The sequence below is a fragment of the Neophocaena asiaeorientalis genome, unplaced genomic scaffold (genome assembly GCF_003031525.2).
Source record: "Neophocaena asiaeorientalis asiaeorientalis breed wild unplaced genomic scaffold, Neophocaena_asiaeorientalis_V1.1 scaffold110, whole genome shotgun sequence".
NCBI classification, from domain to species: Eukaryota; Metazoa; Chordata; class Mammalia; order Artiodactyla; family Phocoenidae; genus Neophocaena; species Neophocaena asiaeorientalis.
In genome coordinates, this window is record NW_020175053.1 from 7,853,804 (window position 1) to 7,881,616 (window position 27,813).

The 27,813-nt window shown below is 55.9% G+C and overlaps 1 protein-coding gene across 5 annotated transcripts in view; it reads left to right on the plus strand.

Annotated features, from left to right (window-relative positions):
- The window catches only part of CABIN1 (calcineurin binding protein 1), a 98,563-nt gene that overhangs the window by 2,311 nt on the left and 68,439 nt on the right, over window positions 1-27,813 (plus strand). For all 5 annotated transcript variants that reach the window (XR_003005753.1, XR_003005754.1, XM_024763761.1 and 2 more), the window contains exons 2-18: window positions 3,254-3,345; window positions 3,822-3,914; window positions 4,958-5,071; window positions 5,701-5,835; window positions 6,608-6,788; window positions 8,955-9,084; window positions 10,357-10,506; window positions 12,214-12,500; window positions 13,513-13,681; window positions 15,415-15,551; window positions 16,047-16,264; window positions 17,369-17,447; window positions 17,955-18,142; window positions 18,881-19,033; window positions 20,271-20,465; window positions 22,996-23,238; window positions 23,334-23,490. Coding sequence is in view for 3 of the 5 variants with exons in the window: in XM_024763761.1 (XP_024619529.1) it covers window positions 3,343-3,345; window positions 3,822-3,914; window positions 4,958-5,071; window positions 5,701-5,835; window positions 6,608-6,788; window positions 8,955-9,084; window positions 10,357-10,506; window positions 12,214-12,500; window positions 13,513-13,681; window positions 15,415-15,551; window positions 16,047-16,264; window positions 17,369-17,447; window positions 17,955-18,142; window positions 18,881-19,033; window positions 20,271-20,465; window positions 22,996-23,238; window positions 23,334-23,490 (2,632 nt within the window). In the remaining 2 variants the exon portion in view is untranslated. The remainder of the gene's footprint in view (window positions 1-3,253; window positions 3,346-3,821; window positions 3,915-4,957; window positions 5,072-5,700; window positions 5,836-6,607; window positions 6,789-8,954; window positions 9,085-10,356; window positions 10,507-12,213; window positions 12,501-13,512; window positions 13,682-15,414; window positions 15,552-16,046; window positions 16,265-17,368; window positions 17,448-17,954; window positions 18,143-18,880; window positions 19,034-20,270; window positions 20,466-22,995; window positions 23,239-23,333; window positions 23,491-27,813) is intronic.

The window sequence follows — 27,813 nt, forward strand, 5'->3', positions numbered from 1 at the left end:
CCCCCCCACTTTGGTAACCATAAGTTTGTTTTCTATGTCTGTGGGTCTATTTCTTTGTGGTATATAAGTTCATTTGTATCTTTTTTAAAACGTTTTTAGATTACACATATAAGCAATATCATATGATATTTGTCTTTCTCTGTCTTACTTCACTTAGTATAATAACCTCTAGGTCCATCCGTGTTGCTGCAAATGGCATTATTTCATTCTTTTTTTTATATATTTATTTAATATATTTAGTTTCCTTATTTTTTTGTCTGCGTCTGGTCTTAGTTGCGGTACGCGGGATCTTTTCTTACAGGACGCAGACTCTTGGTTGCGGCTCGTGGGCTTCTCTCTAGTTGTGGTGCGCGGGCTCCAGAGTGCATGGGCTCTGTAGTTTGCGTCATGCGGCCTACCTTGTTGAGGCGCACGAGCTCAATAGTTGTTGCCTGCGGGCTTAGTTGCCCCACGGCATATGGGTTCTTGGTTCCCCCACCAGGGATTGAACCCGCGTCCCCTGCATTGGAAGGCAGATTCTTTACCACTGGACCACCAGGGAAGTCCCTCATTCTTTCTTTTATGGCTGAGTAATATTCCATTGTATAAATATACTACATTTTATTTATCCATTCATCTGTCGATGGACATTTAGGTTGCTTCTGTGTCTTGGCTATTGTAAATAGTGCTTCAGTGAACACTGGGGTACATGTATCTTTTCAAATTATGGTTTTCTCCGGATATATGCCCGGGAGTGGGATTGCAGGCTCGTTTGGTAGCTCTATTTTTAGTTTTTTAAGGAACCTCCATACTGTTCTCCATAGTGGCTGCACCAGTTTACATTCCCACCAACAATGTAGGAGGGTTCCCTTTCCTCTACACCCTCTTCAGCATTTGTTATTTGTAGATTTTTTTTAACACTTTATTTATTTTTATACATTTATTTATTTTTGGCTGCGTTGGGACTTTGTTGCTGCACGCGGGCTTTCTTTTTAGTTGCGGCGATCGGGGGGCTACTTTTTGTTGTGGTGGGTAGGCCTCTCGTTAAGGTGGCTTCTGTTGTCGCGGAGCACGGGCTCTAGGTGCGTGGGCTTCAGTAGTTGTGGCACATGGACTCAGTAGCTGTGGCTCACAGGCTCTAGAGCACAGGCTCAGTAGTTGTGGTGCACGGGCTTAGTTGCTCCATGGCATGTGGGATCTTCCCGGACCACAGCTTGAACCCATGTCCCCTGCATTGGCAGGCAGATTCTTAACCACTGCACCACTAGGGAAGCCCTGTAGGGAGCAGGGGTGGAGGGAGGGCCTTCCTTCCTTAGTCCAGAATCTGGCAGCTGAATCGGTTGCTGTGTAGCCTGATCTGTCCACAATCAAAGGCACGTGTGGAAATCCACTCCCAGAGAAGAGTGAGTCCTTGGGGAAGCTGGTTTGGCCTCTGTAAGGTCGACTGAAAGACACCACCCAGAGTTGATGGGGACTTCATTCTCTCCCTTCGCTCTTCACAGAGGCACTGCCCCTTGAGATGTGTGTGTGTTTTCCCTAGGTACAGGGTTTTAGTGCTATAGTTTCTACTTTCATCGTCTTTTTTTTTTCCAGATTGTATGGTGGTCACAGTGCTCATTGTAGTATAGTTTATAGTCAAGCAGCAGTTTCCAGAGTTAATCAGCAGAATTCTTTTTTCTAAATGTGGAACCCAGGAGATAAAATAGCTATCAGCCTTGTGGGGTTTGAGTCTTCCTCGTCTGCAAAGAAGACTACTTTCTTTCTTCCTTGTAGGAACCCTTGGAGAACTCAGCCCATCGTGAAGGTCTTAGCTGTGAACTCTGTTGGCAGTAGCAGTGGTCATTTTATTTTATACATGTGGAGCACGTGTTCAGTCTCTGCCAAGGCTCATTTCCCCTGCCTGCTGGGCCCTTCGGGGCCTTCTGCCAGCCTCTCAGGTGGGACTGTTCCTGGCTCCTCCTCTGCCCTGACGGGCTTGTTTGGTGGTGGTGCTGCCTCTTCCTCCCCCGCCCCACAGGCCAGAACCCCCGCTGTTACCCGGCACCCCTGCTGCTCCCTCCAGCCTCCCAGGGGCCCCGTTCTGTGAGTTTGCCTCCTGGAACGTGTCCCCCCTCTGTCCCCAGTGCCACTGCCCCAGCCAGGCTCCTGGCATCTCTTTGTTTAATAGCAGCACGTAGCTCACAGACCATACAGCTCGCCTGTGTAGGGTGTACAGTTCAGTGAGCGTAAGTGTATCCATAGAGCTGTGCAACCATCACCACCGTCAATTTCAGAACATTTTCATCACCCCAGAAAGAAGCCCTGTATGTGGTAGTAGTCACTCCCCATGTGTCCCTCTCCCCTAGGCTACTTTCTGGTTCTGTAGATTTGCCTATTCTAGACATTTTGTATAAATGGAATCAGACAGTATGTGGCCTTCATGACTGGCTTCCTTCATTTAGCGTGTTTTCAAGGCTCATCCATGTTGTAGCAAGTACCAGTGCTTTAATTTTATTTATCACTGAATAATGGTCCATTGTATGGACATACCACATCTTCTTTATCCATTTGTCAGTTGACGGACATTTGGGTTGTTTCCACCTTTAATCTGCCATGAGTAATGCTGCTGTGAACATTCGTGAACAAGTTTTGGTGTGGACATGTTTTCATTTCTCTTGGGGGTGGAATCACTGTGTTTGACATTCTGAGCAATTGCCAGACGGGTTTCACCATTTTTCGTTCCCATCTGCAGTGGATGAGGTTCTGAATTTCTCCATGTCCTCACCAATCCTGTCATTTTTTTAGCAGATTTCACACTGGTCTGCCTACCTCTAATTTTTTTCCTTTTATATTTCCCTCCCATCCTCCAGGCCCCCTGCCTCTGCCTCCCCGCCCTCCACCCCACTGCTGTCCCTTCCTGGGGTTTAACACAGGGCTTCCTCCTTTACCTTCCTCCATCCCTTCGAATGACTTGTTCTCCACCTGTTGCCTGTGTTTCTCTTTATTTCATTCAACTTTTGAAAAAATAATTGTTTATTGATCTGTAGCCTCTGCTGAGCAGTGAGTCCTGGGGGCAGATGTCGGTCTAACTCCCCTCTGTCCCTGGCCCCTGGTCTGGCAAAGGTGGGCATTCCGTCCCAAGGACCAGGGGCTCCCCGGGTGACAGACTGAAGAGCCATCCCGAGGCCCACTAGCCTGTGTGCCCAGAGCCGGGAGGCCCGTGGGTTTGGACACGGGTTCCTGGTGGCCTGGTGCTTCCCGGGCCCTCCCTCAGCCTGTTCTCCTTCCTCCACAGGAGCCGCGTGGGCTGGCACTGCCCTTCTGGTGCTGGGCAGTGCTGGGCAGTGCTGGGCGGTGCTGGGTGGTGTGCCGAAGCCTCTGACTATGGTATGTGCTGATGCTCACCTGCTCTGCGGTGCTCCGGGGCAAGGGGCGTGTTCTCGGATGGGCCCTGACGGCTGTCTGAATGGGGCAGCGTTCCTCCCCAGAGGGCTCTTGGCACCCTCGAGGGTGTGGGTACCCGCTCTCCTGTTGGGTGGTTTGCAGGGCCGCATCACCATGGCTAGAGAGGCACACAGTTATCCCGTGTCGTTGGAATCTGTTTTTCCGATGCCTGGGTCTTCTGCTGTGTCGGGCCATTGCTGGGGTGTCCCCAGCCTGTTCCTGTTGTAGTGGTCACGCTCCCTGAACAGGCTGGTGTGGTTCCCTCAGAATGTCCCAGGCCTCCTTTTCCTCCGCATCTGGGGAGGCCGTAGCTGTTTGAGGCCAAGTGCGTTACAGAGTGTTGTGCGTGTTGTGGGTTACTGAAGAGACGAGACACGTCTCATCTAAAAGCAACTCTTCCGTCAAACCTCTGCTTCTAGATTCGAATCGCAGCCTTAAATGCCAGCTCCACGGTTGAGGATGATCATGAAGGAAGCTTTAAAAGTCACAAGACCCAGACAAAGGAGGCGCAGGTGTGTGGTCAATGGGCTTCTCTGCAGCTGGACCTTGATTCTCATTTCTGCGGGTGGCACCATGTTTCAGATGCATCCCGATGTCTCCCGAATGGGATTTTAGAGGAAAACCCTGTTTACAGAAATGGCCGGCTCTCCATCTCCTGTTTGACCTGCTTCACTTAGAGAGGGTCACGCTGAGGATGGTCACACTGTTTATTCTGAGTGTGCGTGGGCCCTTCTGCAGCCGGGGCTGGCTCTTCACTCAGCTGGTTGTGTGGGCCTCAGAAGCTGGCACACCCAGGGGATGGCAGCACGTCACTTTCCAGGGGGAGGCCCCGGAGGGTGCTGCCTAGCCCAGGTCTCACTGGTGGTCTGTGGGGAGCACGGATTCTTGGTCTTTCCTCTCTGCCACGAGGCCCGGCACCACTTCCATTCCAGCCTGCCTGCCTTACTCTCGCCGGCTCTCCCCACACCTCCTATGCGAATATAACAAGGGTTTGCTCCGGTCTTTGTTTTCCCTGGAATAAGCATACACCTCCCCCTTCTCTGGAGAAGCCAGGACAGTGTGGAGCCCTCACAGACGCTGCTAGTCAGTGGTCCCCGGCCCTGAGGGGTGTCAGTGGGGCTCAGCCTGCCCAGTGCCCCCTCTGCCCCTCCCGGCAACGAGCAGGCCGAGGCAGAGCAGCACATAGAAAGCAGTGGAAGCCTTCCCTGCTCTCTCGGAGTCCCTGGGTTATTACGGCTGGTGGGGCCATTCTCCCAGAAAGCGTCAGCGAGGCTCACAGAACCTTGGCATTGCTCAGCTCTGTGCCCTCAGCCTGCCTTCTGCTGTTGCTTAGACTCAGGTGAGCCCGTGCTGCTCGTGTCTCCTTGCGGGGCTGCTGAGGGGCTCTTCTCCCAGTGATGAGCTCCTGCGAGCTTGGAGCGTTAGGACTGTTTCCGGCACAGAGCGTGCAGCTGACGAGTAACATGGCCTTGACAGCAGCCCCCTCTCACACATTGTTGGCTTAAAAAGACAAACCTTTGTGCTGTGTGAAGATGTCTCCTGTCTTGGCTTGCAGGAAGCAGAGGCTTTTGCCTTGTACCACAAGGCCCTGGATCTGCAGAAGCACGACCGGTTTGAGGAGTCCGCCAAGGCCTACCATGAGCTCCTGGAGGCGCGCCTGCTGCGAGAGGTGAGGCCCCAGAGGCCCTCTGCCCCCCAGCTTCCCCGCCTGTGGAGCGTCCACCTCTCTGGCTTGCTCTGAGGGTTGGGTGAGTCCAGAGAAGCATGCAGAACGGTTCTAGGTGCAGAGTAAGAGCTCCGTAAATGCCAGCTGCTCTTCCTACTTGGTCTTCACAGCCACTCTGCCAAGTGTGGGTGCGTTGTCCCCAGTTCACAGTGTGGAGATGGAGGCTTAGCGAGGTGTTGTTGGCTCAAAGCCATGCAGCTAGTGAAGCATCAGAGCTGGGAGTGGCATGCGGGAGCCGCTGGCTGGCTTACCGATGCTGTAAATGTCACCATCTAGGCTTGGGCCCTCAGGCGTGGCGGTAGTGCCAGGAGGGTTCCCTCTGTGTCTTTTGGTGCCCAGACAGCCCGCAAACCGCCTCTTGGTGGTCTGGCCTTTCTCCTCTGTGTGCTCGGAACTGGGGGGTCCTTAAAGGACATCTGGGGCCACGCTTTCATTTTCCAGTGGAGGGTGGCACTGGACTGGCCCAAGGGCCTGTGGCAGAAGCCAGCCCTGAAGCCAGGTGTCCTGCTGACTGCCGGCTGAGGCTTCAGAGCCTGCGTGTCACTTTGCTCCTCTGTTTGCTTTGTTCTCAGGCAGTTTCGTCTGGTGATGAGAAGGAGGGGTTGAAACACCCTGGGCTGATGTTGAAGTACTCCACGTTTAAGAACCTGGCCCAGCTGGCCGCCCAGAGGGAGGATCTGGAGACAGCCATGGAGTTCTACCTGGAGGTGCTCCCCTCAGCCGGGTCTTTGGGAGTTCCTGGGGGAGGGGTGGGGTTGTGGTCTGGTTGGTTGAAGAGTATGTGGTGCTGTGTCAGCTGTAGTGCCCAAGGCCCCAGGCAGTAGGTGACAGTAGCAAGTTCAGAGAGGGCTGCATGTGTGTTCTTCCTCTGCCACGCAGGGCACACATGACCACGGGTGATTGCTTCATTTCTCTGGGCCTCCAGGTCTACATCGTAGAGTTGGAGTGATATAAAGAGGGTGCTGAACACAGAGCCTGACCCCTGGCACCCAGTACCTACTCAGAATTGTACTGCCATTATTTCTGTCAGGCCGGCTTACCTGTGTGGGCACCTCTGAGGCGCCAGCACCATGCACGTGCTCACCCTCATGCCGTCTGGCAAGGAGGGCGTCTTTATCCTCATTTTAGGGATGAGGATACTGAGGCTGGCGGTCACGCTGCTGGGCAGTGTGGGAGTATGGATGTGAACCCACGTCTGTCTCCCACCCATGCTGTTTCTAGAATCCCAGAAGGTTTCTGTATTTTCTTTTAATTCTACTTCTTGCACTTCTTTTACATATCAAATATGTAAGGAGTACAGGTGTTCAGAGTGACAAAATGTGTTAAGAACATGTTCTGAGTTAGATAAATTGGTCCATGTGACTTCCCTGTCATTCCTTGGGCAGTCTGGGTGGCTGGGCTGGTGCTGTGCCCTCCTGCCACCACGGATGCCCGCTCTGGGGAGCTGACTGAGTGTGCCTCTGCTGTGCTGCTTACCAGGCGGTCATGCTGGACTCCACGGACGTCAACCTCTGGTATAAAATCGGACACGTGGCCCTGAGGCTCATCCGGGTCCCCCTGGCTCGCCACGCTTTTGAGGAAGGGCTGCGGTGCAATCCTGACCACTGGCCCTGCTTGGACAACCTCATCACTGTCCTGTACACCCTCAGCGATTACACCAGTGAGTGGGGTGTCTCTGCTTTCTGCCACGTGCTCGTGCACTGGGACCGAGGAGGGCGGGAGGCCTGGATGAGCTCGGAACCAGAGTTAACACCGAAGGGCTTTCTGCCCCGCCTTCAGGGGAAATGGAGATGCCTTTGCTTCCCTGCTTTACTCTGCTTGTCTTTCTTTCTCGGTTGAGACTTACCCCATGCATTGTAGTAGGAAGCATGTCTTCTGAGCGGTTTTCCCTTCAGTCTCATTTCGTCTCTGCAGTGTCCCACCCTGTGCCTATTCTTATAAGTTGCTGACAGACGGCCTAGCGCCTGCAGCCTGACTCCCGGTGCCGGGAGCTCACTCCCTCCTTTTAGCAGCTGGTCCTTCCACAGAGGAGCAGGGCTGCTGGAAAGATCTGTGCTAGACGGAGCCCTATCTGCCTTCCAGTTGCTTCACTCTCTGACCCCGCCTGGCCCTCTGCTCAGCCCCTCACGGGCTGTCCTGAGGCAGGCGCTGTTGGGGTTCTGGGCCTCTTGGGCCATCTCCTCCAGGCAGCTCTGTGGGAGGGCCCCGGGCAGAGCCAGGTGCAGGGCAGCTGGCCTCGGGCATAGGTGGTCCTGGCGCGGCCTGCTCATTCTTTTCAGGACAGACCTGCTGCCAGCACTTGCCCTCACATTGAAGGTTACAGCTGGAAGGCTGACTCTTGGAGGCTTTTCCTTCTCTTTCTAAGAGCGCATCGAGCAGGTGGAGCAGGATGGGGTAGTGGAGGCTGGGAAGCTGGGCCCTGCCCGCCACCCACGGGACTGCGCCCGTAGCTCTGTATAGTCAGGTGAACCGCGCGCAGCACAGGGCTAGCGGCAGGGTCGGCGTGCCCCAGGGGCAGGCTGCTGTGGCCCCTTCCCAGTTGTCCCTGCCCGAGGTGACCCTGATTTCTCCCTGTGTCCCCGGAGCCAGCTCAGCCCTCTGTCGCCTCCTCCAGGTGGGCCCGGGCGGGGGCGGGTGCCTTCTCCCAGCCCCTTTGCTGTGGGGCCTCTGCTGTCTGTCCTCCTCTGCACCCTCTGACCATCGCGTGCTTGCACGTGGGGTCATTTCTGGACTTGGGCCCTTGTGTCCCTCCACGCAAACGTTCTCGGGCGTATCCTTCCGTGGATGTCTGCGCCCGTGCTGTGGATCGCCCGTTTTGACTCCAGTGCTTTCATCTTCGGTGACTATGGGTCCCTCCCCGGGCTCTTCCTGGAGCTTGGGCGCCCCCTGGAGGCCCCAGCCTCAGCGTCCCACCTTCTCTCTGGCACCAGGCTCAGTTCTCTCTCCTGGAGAAGCCGCACTTGATAAGCTGAAGTGTTAGTGGGAAGATGGGTTTGGGGGACAGAGTGGTGCATGTGTCTGTGAGAGCCGCAGAACCACATCGAAGCCCCAGAGTATGAGCAGCCGGTACATGGGCGCTCGAGAGGAGTAGGCAGGCCTCCCTCTTATGCGGGCGCGGTCAGCTCTGGTGCTGCTGACCAGCCCATCCAGAGGCTTGGTGCCCCCCTCGTTTTCTCTCTGCTCCCACCACCTTCCCAGAGGAAACCATGTCCTCCTCCTCCTTCCGGTTAGGCGGGAACCTCTGGGCCCCCTGTCCCTAGTTCAGTGGGTGGCTGGCGGGGCAGCCCAGACCCCCTCCTGCTTGTGGCGTGGGCACCGCTCTCCCACTGCCCTTCACCCTGACTTCCGCGTGGCATCTCTGCTTCTGCTCCAGCCTTCCTTCCTCCTCCCCCGCTCCATCCTTCTCTGGTTATTCCTGATGGGAGTGCCTTGCACCCATACTCAGACTCTGGAGCTGGGTGGGGCACAGGGCTGGCTGGTGCCCAGGCAGAGAGGAGCTGGCAGCCGTACTCCAGTTTGCCGACAGCTGGTTCCCGAAGGGTTTCCTCAAGGTGGGCTTGCTGGGCTGAGGCTCTGTGTTTGATGCCCATGTTTCCCCAGAAAGGTTGTTCAGCCGTCCTCCCTGGCAGTGTGGGCCTTTGCCCCTTGACCTTGGTATTATTATTTTCAAAAATCGTTCCCGATTGGATGGATTAAAGTGGTGTCTTGTCATCATTTACCTGGTGTTTCTTGGACTCCAGAGCAGGGACTACTTCCCTGGCGTCACTGGCAAGGCCAGAGAGTCAGAGTGCAGCTTGGAGGTCACGCCTGTTTCTTTCCTGGCCAGCTTGTCTGTACTTCATTTGCAAAGCTTTGGAGAAGGACTGCCGCTACAGCAAGGGGCTGGTTCTTAAGGAGAAGATCTTCGAGGAGCAACCGTGTCTCCGCCAGGACTCCCTCCGGATGTTCCTGAAATGGTGAGTCTGCAGCCCGCCACCTTCTCCCCAGCGGCTGGGGGCCGTTGAGGCCCCTCGCTTGGCAAACGGCTCTGATCTGCTTGGTTTATTGTTTCCCTACGCACCTCATATGGGCGGTGCCTCCGCCTGTCCTCTGCCCTCCTTCCCTGCTGCCCTCCTTCCCCGCTGCCCTGCGGCTCTCCTCTGGGTGCTCACAGCAGCCTTGTTCACCTCACTCCTCGCTGCCCACCCTACCCCTTTCCGAGGCTGTGCTTCCTGTGTTGCCCGGCCCGCCTCTAATCGGGCCACCGTGCCTGCCTCCGGGATGAGACTCATGCTCAGCAGCATCGCCCAGGAGGCCCTTTGCAGTCTGACCCCCCAGTTCTCCTCCTGCTTCTCCCTCCCCCAAGAGGAGAGCTGTCCCAGGGCCCTGCTATGTCCTGTCCGGTCCCGCACCCTGGCTCCCACAGCGCCCTCACCTGGAATCCCCACCTCTCCCTATTGTGTCTTCGTGCCCCTTCGTATTCCAAGCCCCACATCCCCTCTTGGCAGCTTTCTAAGTTCGGGCTGCCTCCCCGCCCATCCTCCAGTGGAACCAACTCCTGTGCCCTCTGGTATTTCCTTGGCCCTGGGAGCTCACCGGTTGGGAGTTAGTGGTTATTTTGGTGTTTATCCCTCGTAAGACTGCGCCTCTTATTCACATCTGTCCTGACGGAGCTGACCTTCTTTGGAGAGGTGGTTGATGAGCATGTAGGACAGATGATGAGTCCATAAGCACGTGGCTCCACGGGGGAGCCTTGTGGGCAGGAGGGCACAGGGCAGTGGGGGCAGGTCTCGCCGGGCCACCACAGGCAGAAGTGTGCCTGTGGGAGGCATCCGGGGCCTCAAACTCCCACCTTTCTGTTGATTTCCATAGGCTTTGGTGAGCTTGGCTGGTCTGATAACCTTTTTTGGGATGGGTAGGATGGGAGCGATAAATTCTTAAAAGGTTTTCAGCAAATAATTGAGAGCAGCATTTAATTTTTCTGTGGTTTTTCTGCCATTACTATGATCCGGTTAATACAGATGAAGGTGATGAATTGTAAGCCGATCAAAGGGCATTAATCATTTCCAGTGTAACGTGGGTATTAAGAATGCTAATTATTGCCCTTTTCAGCCCAGACTCAAGTGGTTATTTTATTTGTAGGAAGAATTAATACAGATTAAAGGATATTAACTGCATCCCTCTGTGTAAGATTTCCATCTTGGCTCTAGTGTGACACGGTCACTCCTCTCTGTCTCACGCACTCTCAGTGACATGTCCATCCACGAGGTGTCGGTGAGCGCGGCCGAGTCACAGGCCATCATGGATGAGGCCCTGGGGCTTCGGAGGAGGCGGCAGGCGCTGACCATGCACGAGAAGGAGCCGGACCTGAAGCTGGTGCAACCCATCCCCTTCTTCACGTAGGTCGTCTGGGTCTGGGTTGCCAGTGGCCACTGGGCCCTGCTTGGGAGGAGGCTGAGCCCGCCCGGGCTGCTGCCGTGGCAGGAGCTGGGCGCACATGGGCGGGTGACTGCAGGAAGCAGGCCAGGCCTTCCCCGGTCGAAGTCCCACTCTGTTGCTGTCCTTGACCCACCACCTGCCATGTTCCTGTACGCCCCTCTCATCTGCCCACCCTAAGGGGAGAAGGAAACCAGCATTAGCCAAGCCCTGGATGGGGGACACCAGGACTCAAAGAGGCTAATGGTGAGGGGGGAGCTGATCCCAGGTCCTGGCTTCCCGATCTCTAGTCTATGCTCCCCTGCTAGGGCTGCTCGGCATCCTGGAAGGTGGGCCTCAGCGTAGCCCCGGGAAGGGTGGTCCCTGGAATTGGGGTCATTTAGCCCTTTGGTGAGGTCTGTTCCTAACATCCTGACGTTGACCCTCGTGCCTATAAGTTGAGAGTGTCTCATATGTGGAGGCAAGTCACGTGGTGGCCCGCAGCTCCCCACCGGGTGGGACAGACTGGGGTCCAGCCCTGGTGCCCTCGCCGGGTCATTATGTGCCACTTCCTGGAAAAGAGGGAGCAGCATCCCTCTCTTGTAGGGTCATCATGATAACTGAATTGAGTGCTTGGGGGTCGTGCAGAGACAGCACGCAGGAGGGGCTGGTTCCGACCCACGTTACTGCTCCTACTTGTTCATTCCCGCACGTTTGAGTTTCCCAGGAAACTGGAGGCAGTCCCAGGGGTACTCAGTCACCAGAAGGAGGGGCACACGTGCAAAGCTGACAGGCCCCTCGAGGAGAGAAGCACAGCACCGAGAGCTCATAATGGGGTCTGCACTGCTGCGGGGGTTGGGGAAGGCTTAGGGCCAGAGCTGGAGTCTGGCGGAGGAGTGGGCATGGATCAGGCAGAGGAGCTGGGGGGTGTGAGTGGGGTGTTGTTTCCGGGCAGAGGGAAGCCTGTGCAAAGGCCCTGTGGTATGTGGGGGGTGGTTTTGTTTGCAGAACTGAAAGAAAGCTAGTGAGGAAAAAAAAAGTTGCAGCGGTGCGATGAGGCTGGGCGCCACTGAGGGGACAGGCAGAGGCTTTGGTTTTTAGTCTGAGGTCCTGGGCTGTTCAAGGTTGGAAGGGTGAGTACGTCATGCTACACTGTGTCATACCATAACACAGCATGACATACAACACAACACATGACTACAAGTAAAACACAAAACAACAGACAGCATACAACATAACACATGCTACACCTCACCACAACAGGGCACACAACACAACTTACACACCACAAAACACACGACAGTCTCGGTTTGCATCCAGCAAGCCCCGGCCCAAGAGCTGTTCAGCCCCTTTAGACCATATCCCTGTCAGTATTCCTCCCCCAGAAAACCAGACTAGTGGCAACAGGTCAACGACACCGTCGTTTTAAAGATTCGACCTTGTAGGGAAGGGGTTTTTGAGTAAGTCTGTGGTTTCTCTGTGTGCCTGGTAGGTCTGAAGAGGCCTGGGACTGAGATGCCTCAGGGCTTCTCCTGCGGGCAGTGGAGCAGGTGCGGGCTCTGCTCCAGCCCCGGCTGCTCCACCTCAGCTATCAGTAAACTGAGACCACCCCGCCCTCATGGAGATGGCAGCCCTGAGCTCCGGGCACCCCGTGTTGTGTGTTGACCCGGGCGGTGACCCTCTTCCTGCAGCTGGAAGTGCCTCGGGGAGAGCCTGCTGGCCATGTACCACCACCTCACCACCTGCGAGCCCCCGCGGCCCAGCCTCGGCAAGAGGATCGACCTGTCCGACTACCAGGACCCTGGCCAGCCCCTGGTGTCCTCTGCCGTGGTGGCACCTGTCAGCGTGATCCAGCCGAGCCCCGTCAACGCCAACCCCGAGGTGACCGTGGCAGAGCCTGTGCTCTCTTACACCCCCGTGGCCACGGCCAGCTTCCTGCTGCACAGCCCCAGCCTGTTGGAGACGGGCATCCCCGCAGGTGAGCAGGCCTCGGGGTTGGCTTCGGGAGAGACCCCGTCTGCTGAGCAGGAATGAGAGTCGGGGTGCCCTGGTCTATCCATAGGGACGGGTCCTGCTGCCGCTCCTGGCCTCACAGGGGAGCCTCTGGGCCTGCTCGCAGGGCCTCCCTCGTCAGTGGTGACTTCTGCATTGGGGCCCCTGCAGGGAAGGGGTTGGCCTCAGGGATACAGCTCCTCAGACCACTCGATGCCCAGTTGCTCAGTCCTGGGGTAGAGTTTACTCCTGCTTGTGACCAGTGAGCTGGCAGGTCCCCCTGCTTGTTCTGCTCAGTTGCTGGCTTACGCCCTGCACCCAGTGCTGCTGTGCACTGATGTTCAGAGTTCTTTAGCTTTAAGAAGCACTCAGCATAGTTACCGCCGTATGCGGTAGTATATGTTGGAATGGTTTTATTGGTTTCTATTTTCACTGGAGTTGTAAAAGAATTTCAGACTAAAGTTCCTGAGCCTTTCCTTGATTTTTGTGTCACCGATGAAGAATATCTGGCAGTTAAGGAAGTTTCTGAATGAACCTGTATATGATTGTTTTTAACTTTTTAACTTAATCATACATGACACCCCTCTTCTCTCTGTATGATTTATGTGACTCTCTTGCCCACATCGTGTCACTGGGCCATGGCGATGGACAGAGTCAGTGTCATTGCTACTTGCTCTGTTCCATCCCAGGCCAGCCAGTGGGAGGGGCAAGGGGATGGGGCGTTTGACTCTGAGACCCTGGCGTTCTGTAGGTGTGGAAAGTAGCCTTGAGATCTGGCTTTTGGGCTCTGTGAGTTGGAGAAAGGGGTGAGACTTAAGCGGTTTGGAATGGACTTTTCCCAGCCTCCTTGTTAGAGCAGACAGGAGATTTCCTGAATGTCAAAGAAGCCACAGGTTAAACCTGCAGGCAGGGTTATTATAAAAGAAGGGACCGAGTGCCTCGTGGTGCATTTCCCTAGCCTGACTCTTGTGAGATTTCAACGTGCTCTCTTTGTGAAGGTGATGTTTCTGGAGGAGATAAATCCAAGAAAGGGGTGAAGCGGAAGAAGATTTCTGAGGAGAGTGGGGAGACGGCGAAGCGGCGATCTGCCCGCGTCCGAAACACCAAGTGCAAAAAAGAAGAGAAGGTGGACTTCCAGGAGCTGCTGGTGAAGTTCCTGCCGTCCCGGTACGGTGCACTTTTTCTGTTTTAGAAAAGGGAGCACACAAACCTCCTGCCTCCCTTCTGGTTCCGTGGTCGCCCTCCCCTCCAGGCATGTCCTCCGTCTTCCTGTAACATCTGTACAAACGGCCAACGCTCGGGTCTTCCTGGATTGGGGGCTTGGGTTTTCTTGCCTCTCCTGCCTCTGAATGAATGTCCTGAAGGCAGGAACCATGAGTTTTGTGTCTTTTGGAGCTGGAGGTGACCCGCTCACGCCCCTGGGCCTTCCCTTGTTGCCAGGAGGCCTGGGGCTGCTGCTCCTCAGGTGCAGATGTGGGGACGGCCCGTGGAAGGGACCCCCTGCGCTCAGGGAGGGCACCTGCTTGGCTTCTCCAGGCTCAGCAGGCTTCCCTCGAACTCTGAGAAGGTGGACGGTGGGCTCAGGAGTCATCCCTTGCTTTCACTGGTTTGCGGTGTTCCTCAGAGGAGCCTCCCGGGAGGAGGTGGGCCAGGCTGCATGGAGCTGGGGGGCTGCGCTCCCGTGCTCCTTCCCTAGGTCTTCACCAGCCCCCATGCTTTTGGTCCTTGCCCTGTCACCTCCCTCAGGTGCTCTGAGCCTTCCTGGGGTTTATGGTGCCAGTGCCAGACTTAATGCCCTCACTGAGGGCAGAGAGCAGCCAGTCTCTGCTGGTTGGGCATCTCTCTGCCTTCTAACATTTGGTGGGCATGTCTGGTCCGCTGGGGCTTCCTCTCTTACCCCCTGTGTCTTTGTGAGTTGACTCCATTTTATTCCTTCCCGGTTACTGGAGTGGAGTTTGGGAGGTAACCACGTGTGTTACGTGAGCTTGTGTCCCAGGAGTCCTCAGCTGGCATTTTGGCTCGTGACCGTAGGTTTCAATGGTGATGCATCCAAGCGGAGGAGGAGGAGGAGCCAGGAGCTTTAGGTGGATTGTAAATCTGTTTTGCCACAAGGTTCCTGATTTTCCTAATTTGCTGCCTTTCCGTTTCTGTGTGGTGAGAGGGAAATGCTCAGAAGTGGAGCTGTTCTCAGTGAGTGGAGGAGGCGGGCTCTCTGATCAGTTCCTCCCTAGCTGCCCCTCCAAAAGCAGGTCTCCCTTCCGAGGGCTGCGAAGAGGAGGTGCCAAGGGGCCCGAGGACCATTTCTCCATCTCCCCTCCGCTCGTTGCCCCGCCCAGGGCCTTGCTCCCCAGCCCCCTTCGTGTGGAATAGTGTCTACCATCTTTTTTATTCTTTATTTCAACTGCTGGTTTCCTGTGTGGTTTTCACGTCAGCTTCCTCGAATCGTCAGGCAGGGGCACACGGTGGCTTGCTGGGTGTGGTCCCTGGGGCAGAGGCGTGCAGTTGTACACCAGGACGTCAGGAGGCGCCTACCTGTCCATCCTCGGCGAGGTGGCAGGCTCGGCTAAAGTGGAGTCCCTGGGGGGGTCTGAGGTGTGGTGCCTGTTGGGAGAGGCCTCCCTGGGCTCAGAGAGCTATGAGGAGCTCTGGAGGGGCCGCCCACCCACCCACTTTCTCCTCGTCCCCCAGACCCACTTTCTCCTCGTCCCCCAGGCTCCCCTCGGGCCTTGGCACCTGGAGGCCTGGCCAACTGTGCTGCCCAAGTGGAGCCTTTTGGCCTCTGTCTCTAGCTCTCCGTGGGGCTGGGGTCAGCCTCGGGTCCGGCTCAGCTCTCCTCTCTCTCAGGGGAAGGTGTTGGAACATGCGCCGTGGCCTTTGCGAGTTCGGTGTGTTCCGTGCAGGTTAAGAAAGCTGGACCCCGAGGAGGAAGATGATCCCTTTAGTAACTACGAAGTCCCGTCAGAAGCCAAACTGGAGAACTTCCCAAGCGTCGGGCCCCACAGGCTGTCCTTCGACTCAGCCACGTTCATGGAATCTGGTAGGACCCAGGCACCACAGGCAGTGCTGTGAGGACTCCTTCCTCCCATTCTCCTGGAACCCGCTCAGGCCGCGTGCTGGGGGGATGGGTCCGGGTGGTTTTTCAAGGGTGGTCCAGGGGCTGCCTGGCTTTGTCCTGCCTGAGGTCTGTGGTCTGCTGGAGGAAGGGGGTGCGCTGGAGTGTTCTGGCTCACACTCCACCGTGCTCCCCTAGGGGTGCGGGCTTTGCCGGTCGAATGGGTACATCGCAGCTCTTGGGTACGGCCGGGAGCTGTGCCGCTGTGCAAGGCCACACCCAGGGGTCAGCCCTCTCGTACTCGCCTGGGCCTTGGAGGTTCGGATAGGTGTGCCCACAGCCGTGAGGCCCGCCCTCAGCGCCCCCCGGGGCACATGGGCTCTTCCCGCTGGCACCCACTCTCATCTCCTGAACAAAATGGGGCCCCTGGGCACGGAGGGTCCTCTGTTGAAGTCTGGTCACTTCCCCCGCTCCGGGCAGAGAAGCAAGACGTGCACGCCTTCCTGCTGGGGAACCTGAGCAACGGGGGCATCCTGGAGCTTATGATGCGCTACCTGAAGAGCATGGGCCACAGGTTCCTGCTGCGTTGGCCGCCGGGCCTGGCAGAGGTTGTGCTCAGCATCTACCACAGCTGGCGGAGGCACAGCGCCAGCCTGCCCAACCCGCTGCTCAGGGACTGTGGCGACAGGCACATCCAGGTTGGCTGGCCGGGCGGCGGGCAGGTGGGGGCCAGGCATAGGCGGGGGACCTGGGCTGCAACTGCAGGTGGAGGTGTGGGGTTGAGACGGGGGGGCGGATCACGGGGGAGGGAGGTTCACGAGCGGGAGGAGAGCAGCGGAGAGGCTGGAAGGTGGAGGCTTGCTGTGTTCTAGGCGCCAGGGACCGTTGCTACCCGTTTTTTCAACAAGTGAGGAGACAGAAGTGCAGAGGTGGAGGAAGGCTGCCGAAGGGGTGCTGGGGACTGCCAGCTGTGGGGGCCGAGCCTACGCACTGCCCTCTGCAGCCCAGGCTCTTGCACTCAGTGCCTCCCAGGGCCAAGGGAGCCAGGGTGCTTTGGCCCCTTCTCCCGTGAGAGGAGGGAGGCCGCTTCTGAGGAGGCAGCACTGGGAGATTTCAGGGCCCCCTGGGTGGTATTTCTTGCTGGGGGCACAGAGGTGGAGGAGCTCCAGGTTCACAGGTCCTCAGGGCCGTGTGGGTCAGGGGCCCCTGGCGGTGCAGCCTCCACTGGGACACCCCAGGGACTGCTTCCTGGCAGCATCTGCCCAGGCCTGCTCCCCCAGGCCCATCTGCTCAGACTCCCCTGGGTCATCCCGAGTCTGTTCCAGTGTAGATCCACGTGCCTCTCCTTATGTCCCAGCAGGGCGGAGCAGTGGGAGGGACCGAGGCTTTGGTCCCTAGACAGACCAGCTTGGTTATTTCCCAGCTGTGCCCATTGACCAGGCTGGCGCCTCCTTACTGCTGAGTCTCAGCTTTCTGGTCCACCCAGGGAATGACGCGCCCACCCTGGGGGCTGTCAGGGTTGAGTGCCTGGCGCTCGGCAGGTGGCAGGGCTGCCTCTTCCATAGGACAGTCCCCAAGGACTGAAGGCGGGTCTCCCGGGTCCTCCCGAGTCTGTTCCAGTGTAGATCCACATGTCTCTCCTTATGGCCCAGCAGGAAGCTAGTGATTACCACTTATGAAATGGAAAGTAGGTAGAGGAAAACTTGATGTTCTCATCAGAGTAAATTTTAGTTTAGGTTCGTTCCATCCCCTGCCCTTGACCTATGTGACCCTGTTCCTGACCATCCGCCCCCGTCCTGCAGGACATGATGCTGATGTCCCTCTCCTGCATGGAGCTGCAGCTGGACCAGTGGCTGCTGACCAAGGGCCGGAGCTCTGCAGGTAGGCGACCTTCCATGTTCTGTGTGGGGCAACTTTTCTGGACCCTCAGCAGCTGGGAAGGGGCAGGAGTGGGGGGCTGAGTCACACCTACAGGGGGCGCATTTCCTGGGTCAGCTTGTCAGGCCAGGAAAGACCCGGGGCCTTTGAGAAGCAGCTGAGCCCCAAGGGAGCCACCTGCCTGCTTCTGTTACTCAGGATGAGGGACGTGACATTTCCATTTTCTCAGGTTATCACCTGATACTTTACGTGTCCCCAGTCATTGTCCCAGGTGATATGGATCGTTCTGACTTAAACCACCACCTGGTGAGCAAAGATATGCTCCAGATCAGTCTGCTGAATGAGGGCCTCTAGCCCCAGGGTCTCCGTATCCCCATCCAGCCCATCTGGCTCTCTGCTGCTCGGGGGCTGTGAGGCTCCAAGGGCTCAGGGCTGGGGGCAACCTCAGGGAGCAGAAGGGTGTCTGGGCCCCGCACATGAGGTTGACTCCTTTCGGCCGATGGTTTTCAGTGTCTCCTCGGAACTGCCCTGCGGGTGTGGTGAGCGGCAGGTTCGGTCCCGACTTCCCGGGAGCCCACTTCCTGGGGGACCTCCTGCAGCTGTCATTCGCCTCGTCCCAGCGGGACCTGTTTGAGGATGGCTGGCTGGAGTTTGTGGTCCGTGTGTACTGGTTGAAGGCGCGATTCCTGGCGCTGCAGGTTGGTCTGTGGTCGGCTGCTTGGGGAGGATGCGCTGGCACCCAGCGGGAGGGGAGAGAGCTGGCCGCATGGTGGAGGGTGTGTGTGCGCATGTGTGGCACCTGCCTGGGCACTGGGCTCTGCATGAGGAGGTGGGATGTGGTGGGGAACGTGCAGCATCTCAGAAATCCCGACGCCCACCATCAGCACAGCTGTAGCGCCACGAGGGGCCTCATGGGCCCCCTATAGACCCAGCGAGGTTGCTTTGGAGCCTTGACCCTTTCCTTATGTTTCCCGAGAGAGCCTGAGCATGTGTGCAGATGGGTGCAGTTTTTTGGGAGGGAATCACTGCCCATCTGTGTGAATGGAGCTTGTCTGGAGGGCCCGGGAGGGCTGGCTGTTCCCCAGCCCCTTGCACACTGTGGCACCCAGTGCCCCACAGTCGGTTCTGGAGCTGGAACAGGCCTGGGTCTAGTCGCGGCTCTGCCAGCTTTGCTCAAGATCTGGAATAGATACTCAGCCTTGCTCTGGTGTCCCGGTGTCCTCACCGCCACCACGAGGGTCACGATGCTCCCCTTGGAGCTGTAGTGTGAATCATTCGTTCATGCGTTCATTCAGCAGATACTTACTAAGCCCCACCCCCTCTGTAGAGGGGATATGGTAGTAGTTGGCTAAAACCACCTTCATGGTGCTCCCAGTCTGGTGGGCTCAGGGGGCAGGCACCTGGTGCAGCACAGCGAGTTCCCCTCCTCTGCCCAGGGAGACATGGAGCAGGCCCTGGAGAACTATGACATCTGCACAGAGATGCTGCAGAGCTCCGCTGCCGCCCGGGCTGTGGCGGGAGCCGAGCAAAGAGACGTCGTGATCCGCCTGCCCAACCTCCACAATGACTCGGTCGTCTCCCTGGAGGAGGTGAGTGGGAGCTTTTTAATGGTGTTTCTTGGTCAAAGGCGTGACCTGTCCGTGCGGACTAGGAGAGCATCCCACGTGCTGAGTAGGGCAGGGTGGGACCCAGGAGAGGCAGCTCTGAGGCACAGGGTGCCACAGACTCGCAGGCACACCCCCTGATGGAGTGCTCCTCTAGGGGCCGGTGGCTGGGAGCCGGGGTGGAGGTGTCTGCCCATAGGGTGGAGAATGGCTCTTGCTCAGCTCTCTGGCCTGCGTGTGGCAGCAGCCCCAGAGGAACGAGAGGAAAAGCCCCGCAGAAGCAGACCAGTGCTGCTCTGGCCCTGGGGTGGGTCAGCGGTGTGTGGTTCTAATCCTGTCCTCACTGTGCAGCCTCTGACCGCATGCCCACAGTTCCACATCTGTGACTTCACATTGGCTGAAAGCCTTCAGACTCTTGCAGAGTGGTTTCATGGCCAGGCCTAGTGCAGTGCCCCTGCTGCCCGTATCCTGCAGGCCTCCTGTGAGGAGAGGGTTCGGGGGTTGGTGGTGTGTGCCAGCCTCTGGCCTGGCTCCCTAGGTCTCCGAAGCCCCGTGCTCCACGGTTCTAGGAGTCTGGTTCACTGAACTGTGGCCATGAGGCTGTCTAACTATTTTCACAGACACTTTCTGGAGCCCTTCTGCTTCTGTGGTAGTTTTGTTTTTTGGTATATTTGTTCTTCAAAGACTTGAATGCCTTGCCCTTAATAGAAATACTATTTATAAAGTATTTTATAAGGTATTTACTTGCTGTAAATACTTCTCGGCTGGGTCTGTTAAATGCAAAACTCTGGGGGGCTTCCCTGGGGGCGCAGTGGTTAAGAATCCGCCTGCCAATGCAGAGGACACAGGTTCGATCCCTGGTCCGGGAAGATCCCACATGCCGTGGAGCAGCTAAGCCCATGCGCCACAACTACTGAGCCTGCACTCTAGAGCCCGTGAGCCACAACTGCTGAGCCCGTGTGCTGCAACTACTGAAGCCCGTGCACCTAGAGCCCGTGCTCCACAACAAGAGAAGCCTCCGCAATGAGAAGACTGCGCGCCGCAACGAAGAGTAGGCCCCGCTTGCCACAACCAGAGAAAAGCCCGCACGCAGCAGCGAAGACCCAACGCAGCCAAAAATAAATAAAATAAAATAATTTTTTAAAAAAATGCAAAACTCTGGCTGCATTAAGGGAGCCCGTGAGGGCTTGGTCGTCAGGCAGTGATTCTGGGCCTTTTCCAGATCGACAAGAACCTGAGGTCGCTAGAACGGTGCCAGTCACTGGAGGAGACTCAGCGGCTGTATGAGGCTGGCGACCACCGGGCCGTCGTGCGCCTGCTCCGCCCCACCTTGTGCCCCAGTGGGTTTGATCGGGCCAAACACCTGGAGTTCATGACATCTGTGCCTGAGAGGCCGGCCCAACTGCTGCTGCTGCAGGTGTGTGCTGCCCCGGCCCTTCTCCTGCTTGTGCCTTCTGCTTGGCCGGAGTTTCTTCTCCGGGGGCTTGGAGGCAGCCCTGGAGAACGTAGAGAGAAGTGGAGTAAAATCCGCCCCCTCGGGCACCGGGAAGACGTGGTGAGAATATATGGGGGGAGGGAATTGGAACCTAGGGGTCTACTGGGCTCAAGGTGAGCCTGTGCCAGGCTCTGAACTTCCACGTGGCAGAGGGGGAAGGGAGACTAGTCAGGGCTTAGCCATCCATCCACCTGATGGTTCATCTGCATGTTGTTCATTGCTTTTTAAATTAACTATTGAGTACCTATAAAATTGATAAAATATCTATACAATGTAAAGAATTAAGAGAAGGTAAATAGTCCCGTAGGATCAAGTAGTTGAAGGAAAGGAACACGAGTGTGGTGTGTGAGGCCCATGTGCCCTGTTGGCTCCCTCCACGCCCCCGTCCTCAGCACGTGAACCCCTGCTGAGAGCTGGCTGGGCACCAAGCCTCTGCTGGGCTGCAATGGTCACTCAGCCTCCCCGCGCCTCAGTCTTGTCTCTGGAGCGGAGATGGTTATTGTCTGTACCTCAGAGGCCTGCTGTGGATTTTCATGAGCTGGCGTGTGTGGGCATCACGCCTGGCATGTGGCAAGCCCCAGACGGGTGCTGGCAGTGACCACTGCCGCCATCCTCGGGACACGTAGAGATGGATGTGGAAGACGATACACAGGATGTACTCAGTGGTGTGGGGTGGGCTTTGATTTATTATCTCACTGGGTCCTTCCTCTTCAGTCTAGGGAGAGAGCCCAGTCTTCTCCCGGGCTTTTTGAAAATTATTATTTTCTTTAACCTTTTAAAAAATTTTTTTGGCCACACCGTACAGCATATGGGATCTTAGTTCCCTGACCAGGGATCGAACCTGCTTCCCCTACAGTGGAAGTGCAAAGTCTTAACCACTGGAACGCCAGGGAAGTCCCCATCCGGGCTTTTTGAACTGACTTTCTTGAACTGGGAAATGGTTAAGAGGTGTGACTGGGAACAAGCAAAGGTGAAAGGGGAAGAATGGGGAGAGGAGGGCAGGGGACGAGCTGTGATGACCTCAGCACCAGTGGCTGTGAGGTGGACAGCTGAGTGTGCCAGGGACAGGCCAGCTCAGTGGCTCAGGTGGTCTTGCTCTGTGGTCTGGAGCTCCTGGGCAAAGTGAGCAGGGGGGGCGCCCAGGGGAGGGGGCTGGTGCTGGGGAGGCACCACATGGTGCCGAGGCCCGAGACGAGGCCTGGGCTGAGTGCTGGGGAATCTGCTGGTTTTTGCTGCTTTTCCTCTTGAGGGGGTGTGTTTTCTTATTGATTTGGAATGCTTTTTATATATTAGAGATATTAATCTTTTTCTCTTCGAATGTTTTTTCCCAGTTTGTTGTCTGCTTTTAAATTGCAGCTTGTGCTTTCTTTGACGTACATAAGTTTTGAATTTTTAGGTCATTAAATCTCTTGATGTTTTCAAACAGTGGTGAATTTGTTCATTATGCTTAGAAAGCCTTTTCGAGGCTAGAACAACATTCATCCGGTTGTTGCACACACAGGATGGAGCTCCCACAGTGTGCCTGACACTGGGCAGCGGGGAGGCCCTCTGACGGAACCTACTCTCCACAAGGGAGGCCGCAGGGGCGTGTCAACAGACAGACAGAGGCCTGTGTGCCTTGCTTCTTCCTGCAGCGTTAGGTGTTGGGTACATGCTTGCGTGTAACCCGCTTCACCTAGGTTTTGTAGGGTGGGGGTCTGACTTGGAATCCTCTCTGGGATATGCAGGAGGCTCAGTCTCCCTGTGTAGATGAGCTGCCTGCCACATTCTTCAATGTAAGTGTACAGTCTCCTCATGGTTGTGTTGATTCTTAGTCCTGATACTTGGGGTTGCTGTTTGAGCAGGACGTTTTTGCTGGTCATTATGTCTTCTAACTACGTTTACGGTTTATAGGAACCTTGTTGATTTTTGCGTGTTTATTTTAAATCTGGCCACTTCACTGCATTCCCTTTATTTCTGATGGTTTCTGTTTTGGGTGGATGGTCTGATGCCACAGTCAGTGGTGATCTGCTCTCCTGTTTGTTGGCAGTTATTCTTCTGCTTTTTAGCTCTTCCTAGCCTCAAGCACTGAGGATCATGTCACATTAGAGTGATGGGTCCTTGTCTTGTCTCTGACTTTCTGTCAACCAGCCCCTTGCGTGTTCTGATCAGGTGGGGTTGGCTCCAGCCTGCGGCCTCCACCTCTGCCCCTGTGGGCTTCACACCTCAGCAGCTCCTGCTCGGTGCTGGCTTTCCCTAAAGAAACACAGGCCCCGTTTTCCTGGCAATTAAGGCTCTTATGTTGGGGGTGGTTTTGATCTGCGTTCAGGCGCGTTTCTGCCTGTCTGTCACCTCGGAGGGCGGTCGAGGTGGGCGGGCCTGCTCTGCATGCCCTGGGCCCCTGTGGGACCAGGCATGGCGAGCGTGGCCATAGCTCTCACAGCGCCTTCCTGCCCCCTCCTCCCTCATGCAGGACTCCTTGCTCCGGCTGGAGGACCACCGGCAGTGCTTCGAGTGCTCTGACGTGGCTCTGAATGAAGCAGTCCAGCAGATGGTTAATGCCACTGAGGCTGCCGCCAAGGAGGAGTGGGTGGCCACGGTAACCCAGCTACTGCTGGGCATCGAGCAGGCGCTCTCAGCAGACAACAGCGGCAGCATCCTGAGGGACTCATCCTCCGCCGCTGGCCTCACCCGTCTCACCAACAACCTCATCCAGGTAGCCTGGCTCCTTCCTGCCCGCCCGCAGCCCGGTTGGCCCTGAGGACGCACCCTGGGGGGAGCTGACCCTGCAGTGACGCCCGATCGCCCCAGGTCATCGACTGCAGCATGGCCGTGCAGGAGGAGCCCAAGGAGCCCCACGTGTCCTCGGTGCTGCCCTGGATCATCTTGCACCGCATCATCTGGCAGGAAGAGGACAGCTTCCGCTCCCTGTGCCACCAGCAGCAGCTCCAGAGCCCCGCAGACGAAGGTGTGGGGACGCGGTCCGGTGGGGATGGCCCTCAGCCCGGTGTCTCTGCCTCTCGTCTCTGCCTCAGGGCCCTGCGGCCCTGTCCAGGCACCGTGAGTGGGCTTGGGCTTGGGCAGTTGATGTTCCGTGGCACTTGGATGGAGGCAGAGGCTCCCCACCATGCGGTGGGGGCGTGGCCGTGGCCTGTGCAGTGTTTCACATCGGGTGCAGGTGGTGAGCACCGTGAGGAGTGGGCCTGCTCTGGGAGCCTCGTGCCGCCAGCTCCTCCAGTCCCTGCGCAGCCCGTGGGCCCTCGTGGGTGTAGGCCCGGGCAACTGGAGGGCAGCACGGGGCAAGCAGGCACAGGTTCCACTTCTTGGCCATGTGACCATGGGCCAGTCAGGCGACCCCCAGCCTCTGTTCCCCCGTCCACTCTGGGGATAGTGGCACCATCTCAGGGTTGTTGGAGGACCTACGGGGCAGTAAAGCCATCGTTGCCACGGCAGGTCAGTGCTGGCACGAGGGGTGCTGGTGCCGAGTGCAGAGGCCGCAGGGGCGAGCCAGGGCCCTGTGTGGAGATGGCACTTGAGCCGGGTCAGCACCGTGGTGGGAAATGTGGTCGGTGGAAGAAATTACATCAAAACAACAGCTAAATGACATTTAAGCAAAGAGTGTAGCTCTACCAAATGGACTTTATTCCTTTGGTTTTCTCGCATTTTCAATCTAAACTTGGCTGATATACGTATACTCTTTATATAGCTATGATTACAATACACGCATTTATGTGTATATTCAACCAGCTTAAAATTGAATTTATGGGGGTGGTTTTCTCAGTCATTTGACGGATCAGCAAAGCGCACAGGAAGGAAAGTCAGCTGTGTGGCCACAACCACGGAGCCCACACCAGCTTGCCTTCCTTCCACTTGCTCTCTTGCTCCAAGTGCTTCACTCCGCAGGTGTCTGTCAGCTGCTCTCTGCTTGTCAGGCCTCCGTGGGTGAGAACCTCTGGCCTGGAAAGGTTCACAGTGGAGGCGACAGACGGGACCACTAGCAGCACCCACAGTGCCACGCCTGCGGCCTGACGGGGGACCGGGAAGCGATGGGGCAGCTGGGCAGGGACCCGGAAGGGCTGGGCATGTGGCTGGACTTGGCAAGGAGCCAGACCGAGGAAGGCTTTCACACACACACACACCCGCTCCCCGCCCCGTGTATAAGCTGTGTGGCTGTGTTCTGTTGTCTTTGCGATGCTAGGAGAGGTGCCCTGCTTTTCCCAACTCTCAGGGCAGCGGTGTTTCTCTCTTACTGGTCATTCTTTAGTCAATACCTCATGCACGCCTTTTTGCTTCTGCTTAATGGATTTTTTTGGATAAATTTTTAGAACGGTTATCTTTAGAGTGCTTGACAAATAGTGCCTCTGTGTTTTACAAAAAAGCTTCAGTGGTGAAAAAAATTAAGCTTTACACCTGTAAATGTAGGTGTAAAAAGACTTCTGGATTAAGAGTCTCCTCTTAATTAATTATGCAAGCACAATATGGGTTTTTTTGGTTTGCTTTTTTGTTTTTTTAGTAACAGGATTTCTTTTGTTTTATTTTAAATATTTATTTATTTGGTTGCACCGGGTCTCAGTTATGGCAGGCGGGCTCCTTAGTTGTGGCATGTGAACTCTTAGTTGCGACACGATGTGGGATCTAGTTCCCTGACTAGGGATCGAACCCAGGCCCCCTGCATTGGGAGCGTGGAGTCTTATCCACTGTGCCACCAGGGAAGTCCCCACAATATAGTTTAAAAAAAAACTGCCAGTAAGCAAATAAGGGGAGGAGGACAGTCCAAGGCCATAAACTTCAAAAGGGTGGGATAGGGAAACAAAGATCCTGGTGGACTGGCCGCCGGTGTGGCCCATCTCCTCCTCCACCCCCTGGAGGAGGACTGAGGGGGCAGGGTGAGTGGACAGAGTCCTCTGTTCTGTAGAGAGTGGGCTGGCGGGGCTGCCCCCTGTATTGCCCTGGGCCTTGGCAGAGGCAGGAAGGGCTGCTGGGTCCTGCCCCTCGTGGTGGCAGACTACATGGAGGGCCCTCTGGCCAGCAGTAAGGGGCCGGCGTGGGGCAATGTTGCATGCTGAGTTCCCTGGAGCAGATGTTGGGATGGTATATTAGGAATCTCTGCTCGTGAAAGGAAGCGGGAAGCAGCAGGGAGAACAGGGTGCATCCTGACGTCGTCTCGGCCCCCGGCGGGGGCTCTGTAGCATGTCGGGCTGAGGAAGCCAGGCCTTTGCCCTCCCATCTCACTTCAGTCACTGGATGTGGCTCCCGTGGCTGTAGCCAAGCCGAAGGAACTGCTGGCTGGGGCCGTGTGCTGGCCGCACTGCTCTCCCCGGGCAGCCATCCTACCTTTAGGAGATCTCGGAAGAGAGGACAAAACCCTGCTCCCCCAGTGCGGACTGATGCAGCCCTGGTCGAGCGAGCTCCCTTCTTTTCCCTCAGCAGACACAGGCGGCAGAAAGTGATGGAGAGCAACACCTGCTGCAAGCTCACAGCTTCGAGGAAGGGCAGGCTGGTCCTCTTTGTTGGAGATGCCCCAGAAAATTCCTTCATGGTGATTGCAGCGCTGCCGTGGTCCGAGGAGCCGCCCTGGCTGACCATGAGCAGGATAGAGAGAGGTGACATGGCGGGCATGCTGACAGGTCATGGCCCACCCCTACCCCACACCCCGCATCAAGTACAGGAAGGGAAGAAGGAACACACCATTCGAGAGACAGGTGAACTAGGCCTGGAAGAAAGCATACGGCAAGGAGCAGAGGCAGAGGCTTGTGGGTGATTGGCCCAAGAAAATCATTTGTTAAAATTTCTAAGACGATAAGCAGAATGAAATGAAAAGGACAACTGCAGAACTAAGGGAAAACGCTGCAAACCACATCTCACCATTATAAACTAATAAACTAAAACAGCGAGGAGCAGAGTGAACATGACTGAAACTGCGGGAGACGGATTAAGAGCTAACAGCACTGGAGAGAAGGTGGTAGATGTGGAAGACAGAGATGGTCCAGTGTGAGGGTGAATGGGGCCCCTGATGGCAGCAAGGAATCTGATGTCAAATACAGGAAGAGTTCTCTGAATTGTAATAAACACTGAATCTGCAGGTTCAAAGTATATACCGAGAAAAGTTGATATGCAACAGTCTATATCAAGATGCATCCTGGTGAAGGATCTATTTTAGGGGTAAAGACTTGTCAGGTTTCTAAACTGAAAAAACAATTTATCTTAATGGGACAAAGAACAGGGCTCATTTCAGATTTCTCCCTGGCAGTGTTCAGTGCAGTTGAGGTCATGTCCACATGTCTGCAGGGTTCTCAGGGCAGGAAAGTGTGGGCCCAGGCATGTAGCCAGTCATTTGTAATTACAGTGGATTCCAGCTCCTTGAGTGCTTCTTAGAAGCATGGCTGGAGGATGAAGTCAGTAAACGAACATGAGTCAGGATGGAAAAGCCACAGGAAAGAGCTTGCGATGAGCACCAGATCCACTTAGAACTGGAGTCGAAAGAGAGCAGTCGGGCTGATTACGGCTGCAGAACAGAATGTACGTGTTATAACCCTACTGCACTAGAAGCAGTATGTACGACCAGATTGGGAGCTGGGGGAGACGAGGAAAAAGCTACCACAGAGCCATCACTGACCTGATGTAACAGTCATTTGATGCTGTTGAAAATGGAAATGAAAGGACTTCCCTGGTGGCGCAGTGGTTAAGAATCTGCCTGCCAATGCAGGGGACACGGGTTCGATCCCAGGTCCGGGAAGATCCCCCATGCCGTGGAGCACCTAAGCCTGTGCGCCACAACTACTGAGCCCAGAGCCCGTGCTCTGCAACAAGAGAAGCCACCGCAATGAGAATCCCGCACACCGCAACTAGAGAAAGCACGCACACAGCACCAAAGACCCAACACAGCCAAAATTAAATAATTTTTTTTTAAAGTACAAAACAAATTTCATGAAAGAATCTTGATTCTGTTTTCTCTAGTACTTTCTATCCTAATGTGTTCTGTCCTAATCCCCTTTAAAAACGTTAATTATAAGACCATGATGGGTTATGGCTCAGAGTTTCAAACACACCAGGGGATATTTAAGGAACTAGTCATAGTTCTAGTGATGAACAAACATTTAACTGAGTTTTGGTAGTTCTTTTTCCTTCTGTAGTAGTTAAACAGACCTAAATATAAGAATTTTTAAGTTAAGCAATGGTATGTGTAGTATGGGTTCCATTGTCATAAATGACTTGTCTCTCTCTTTCAAAATGTCTCATACATGCATAGAAAGATGCTTCCAGTGATGTTCACCAAATGTCAGCCCTGGTT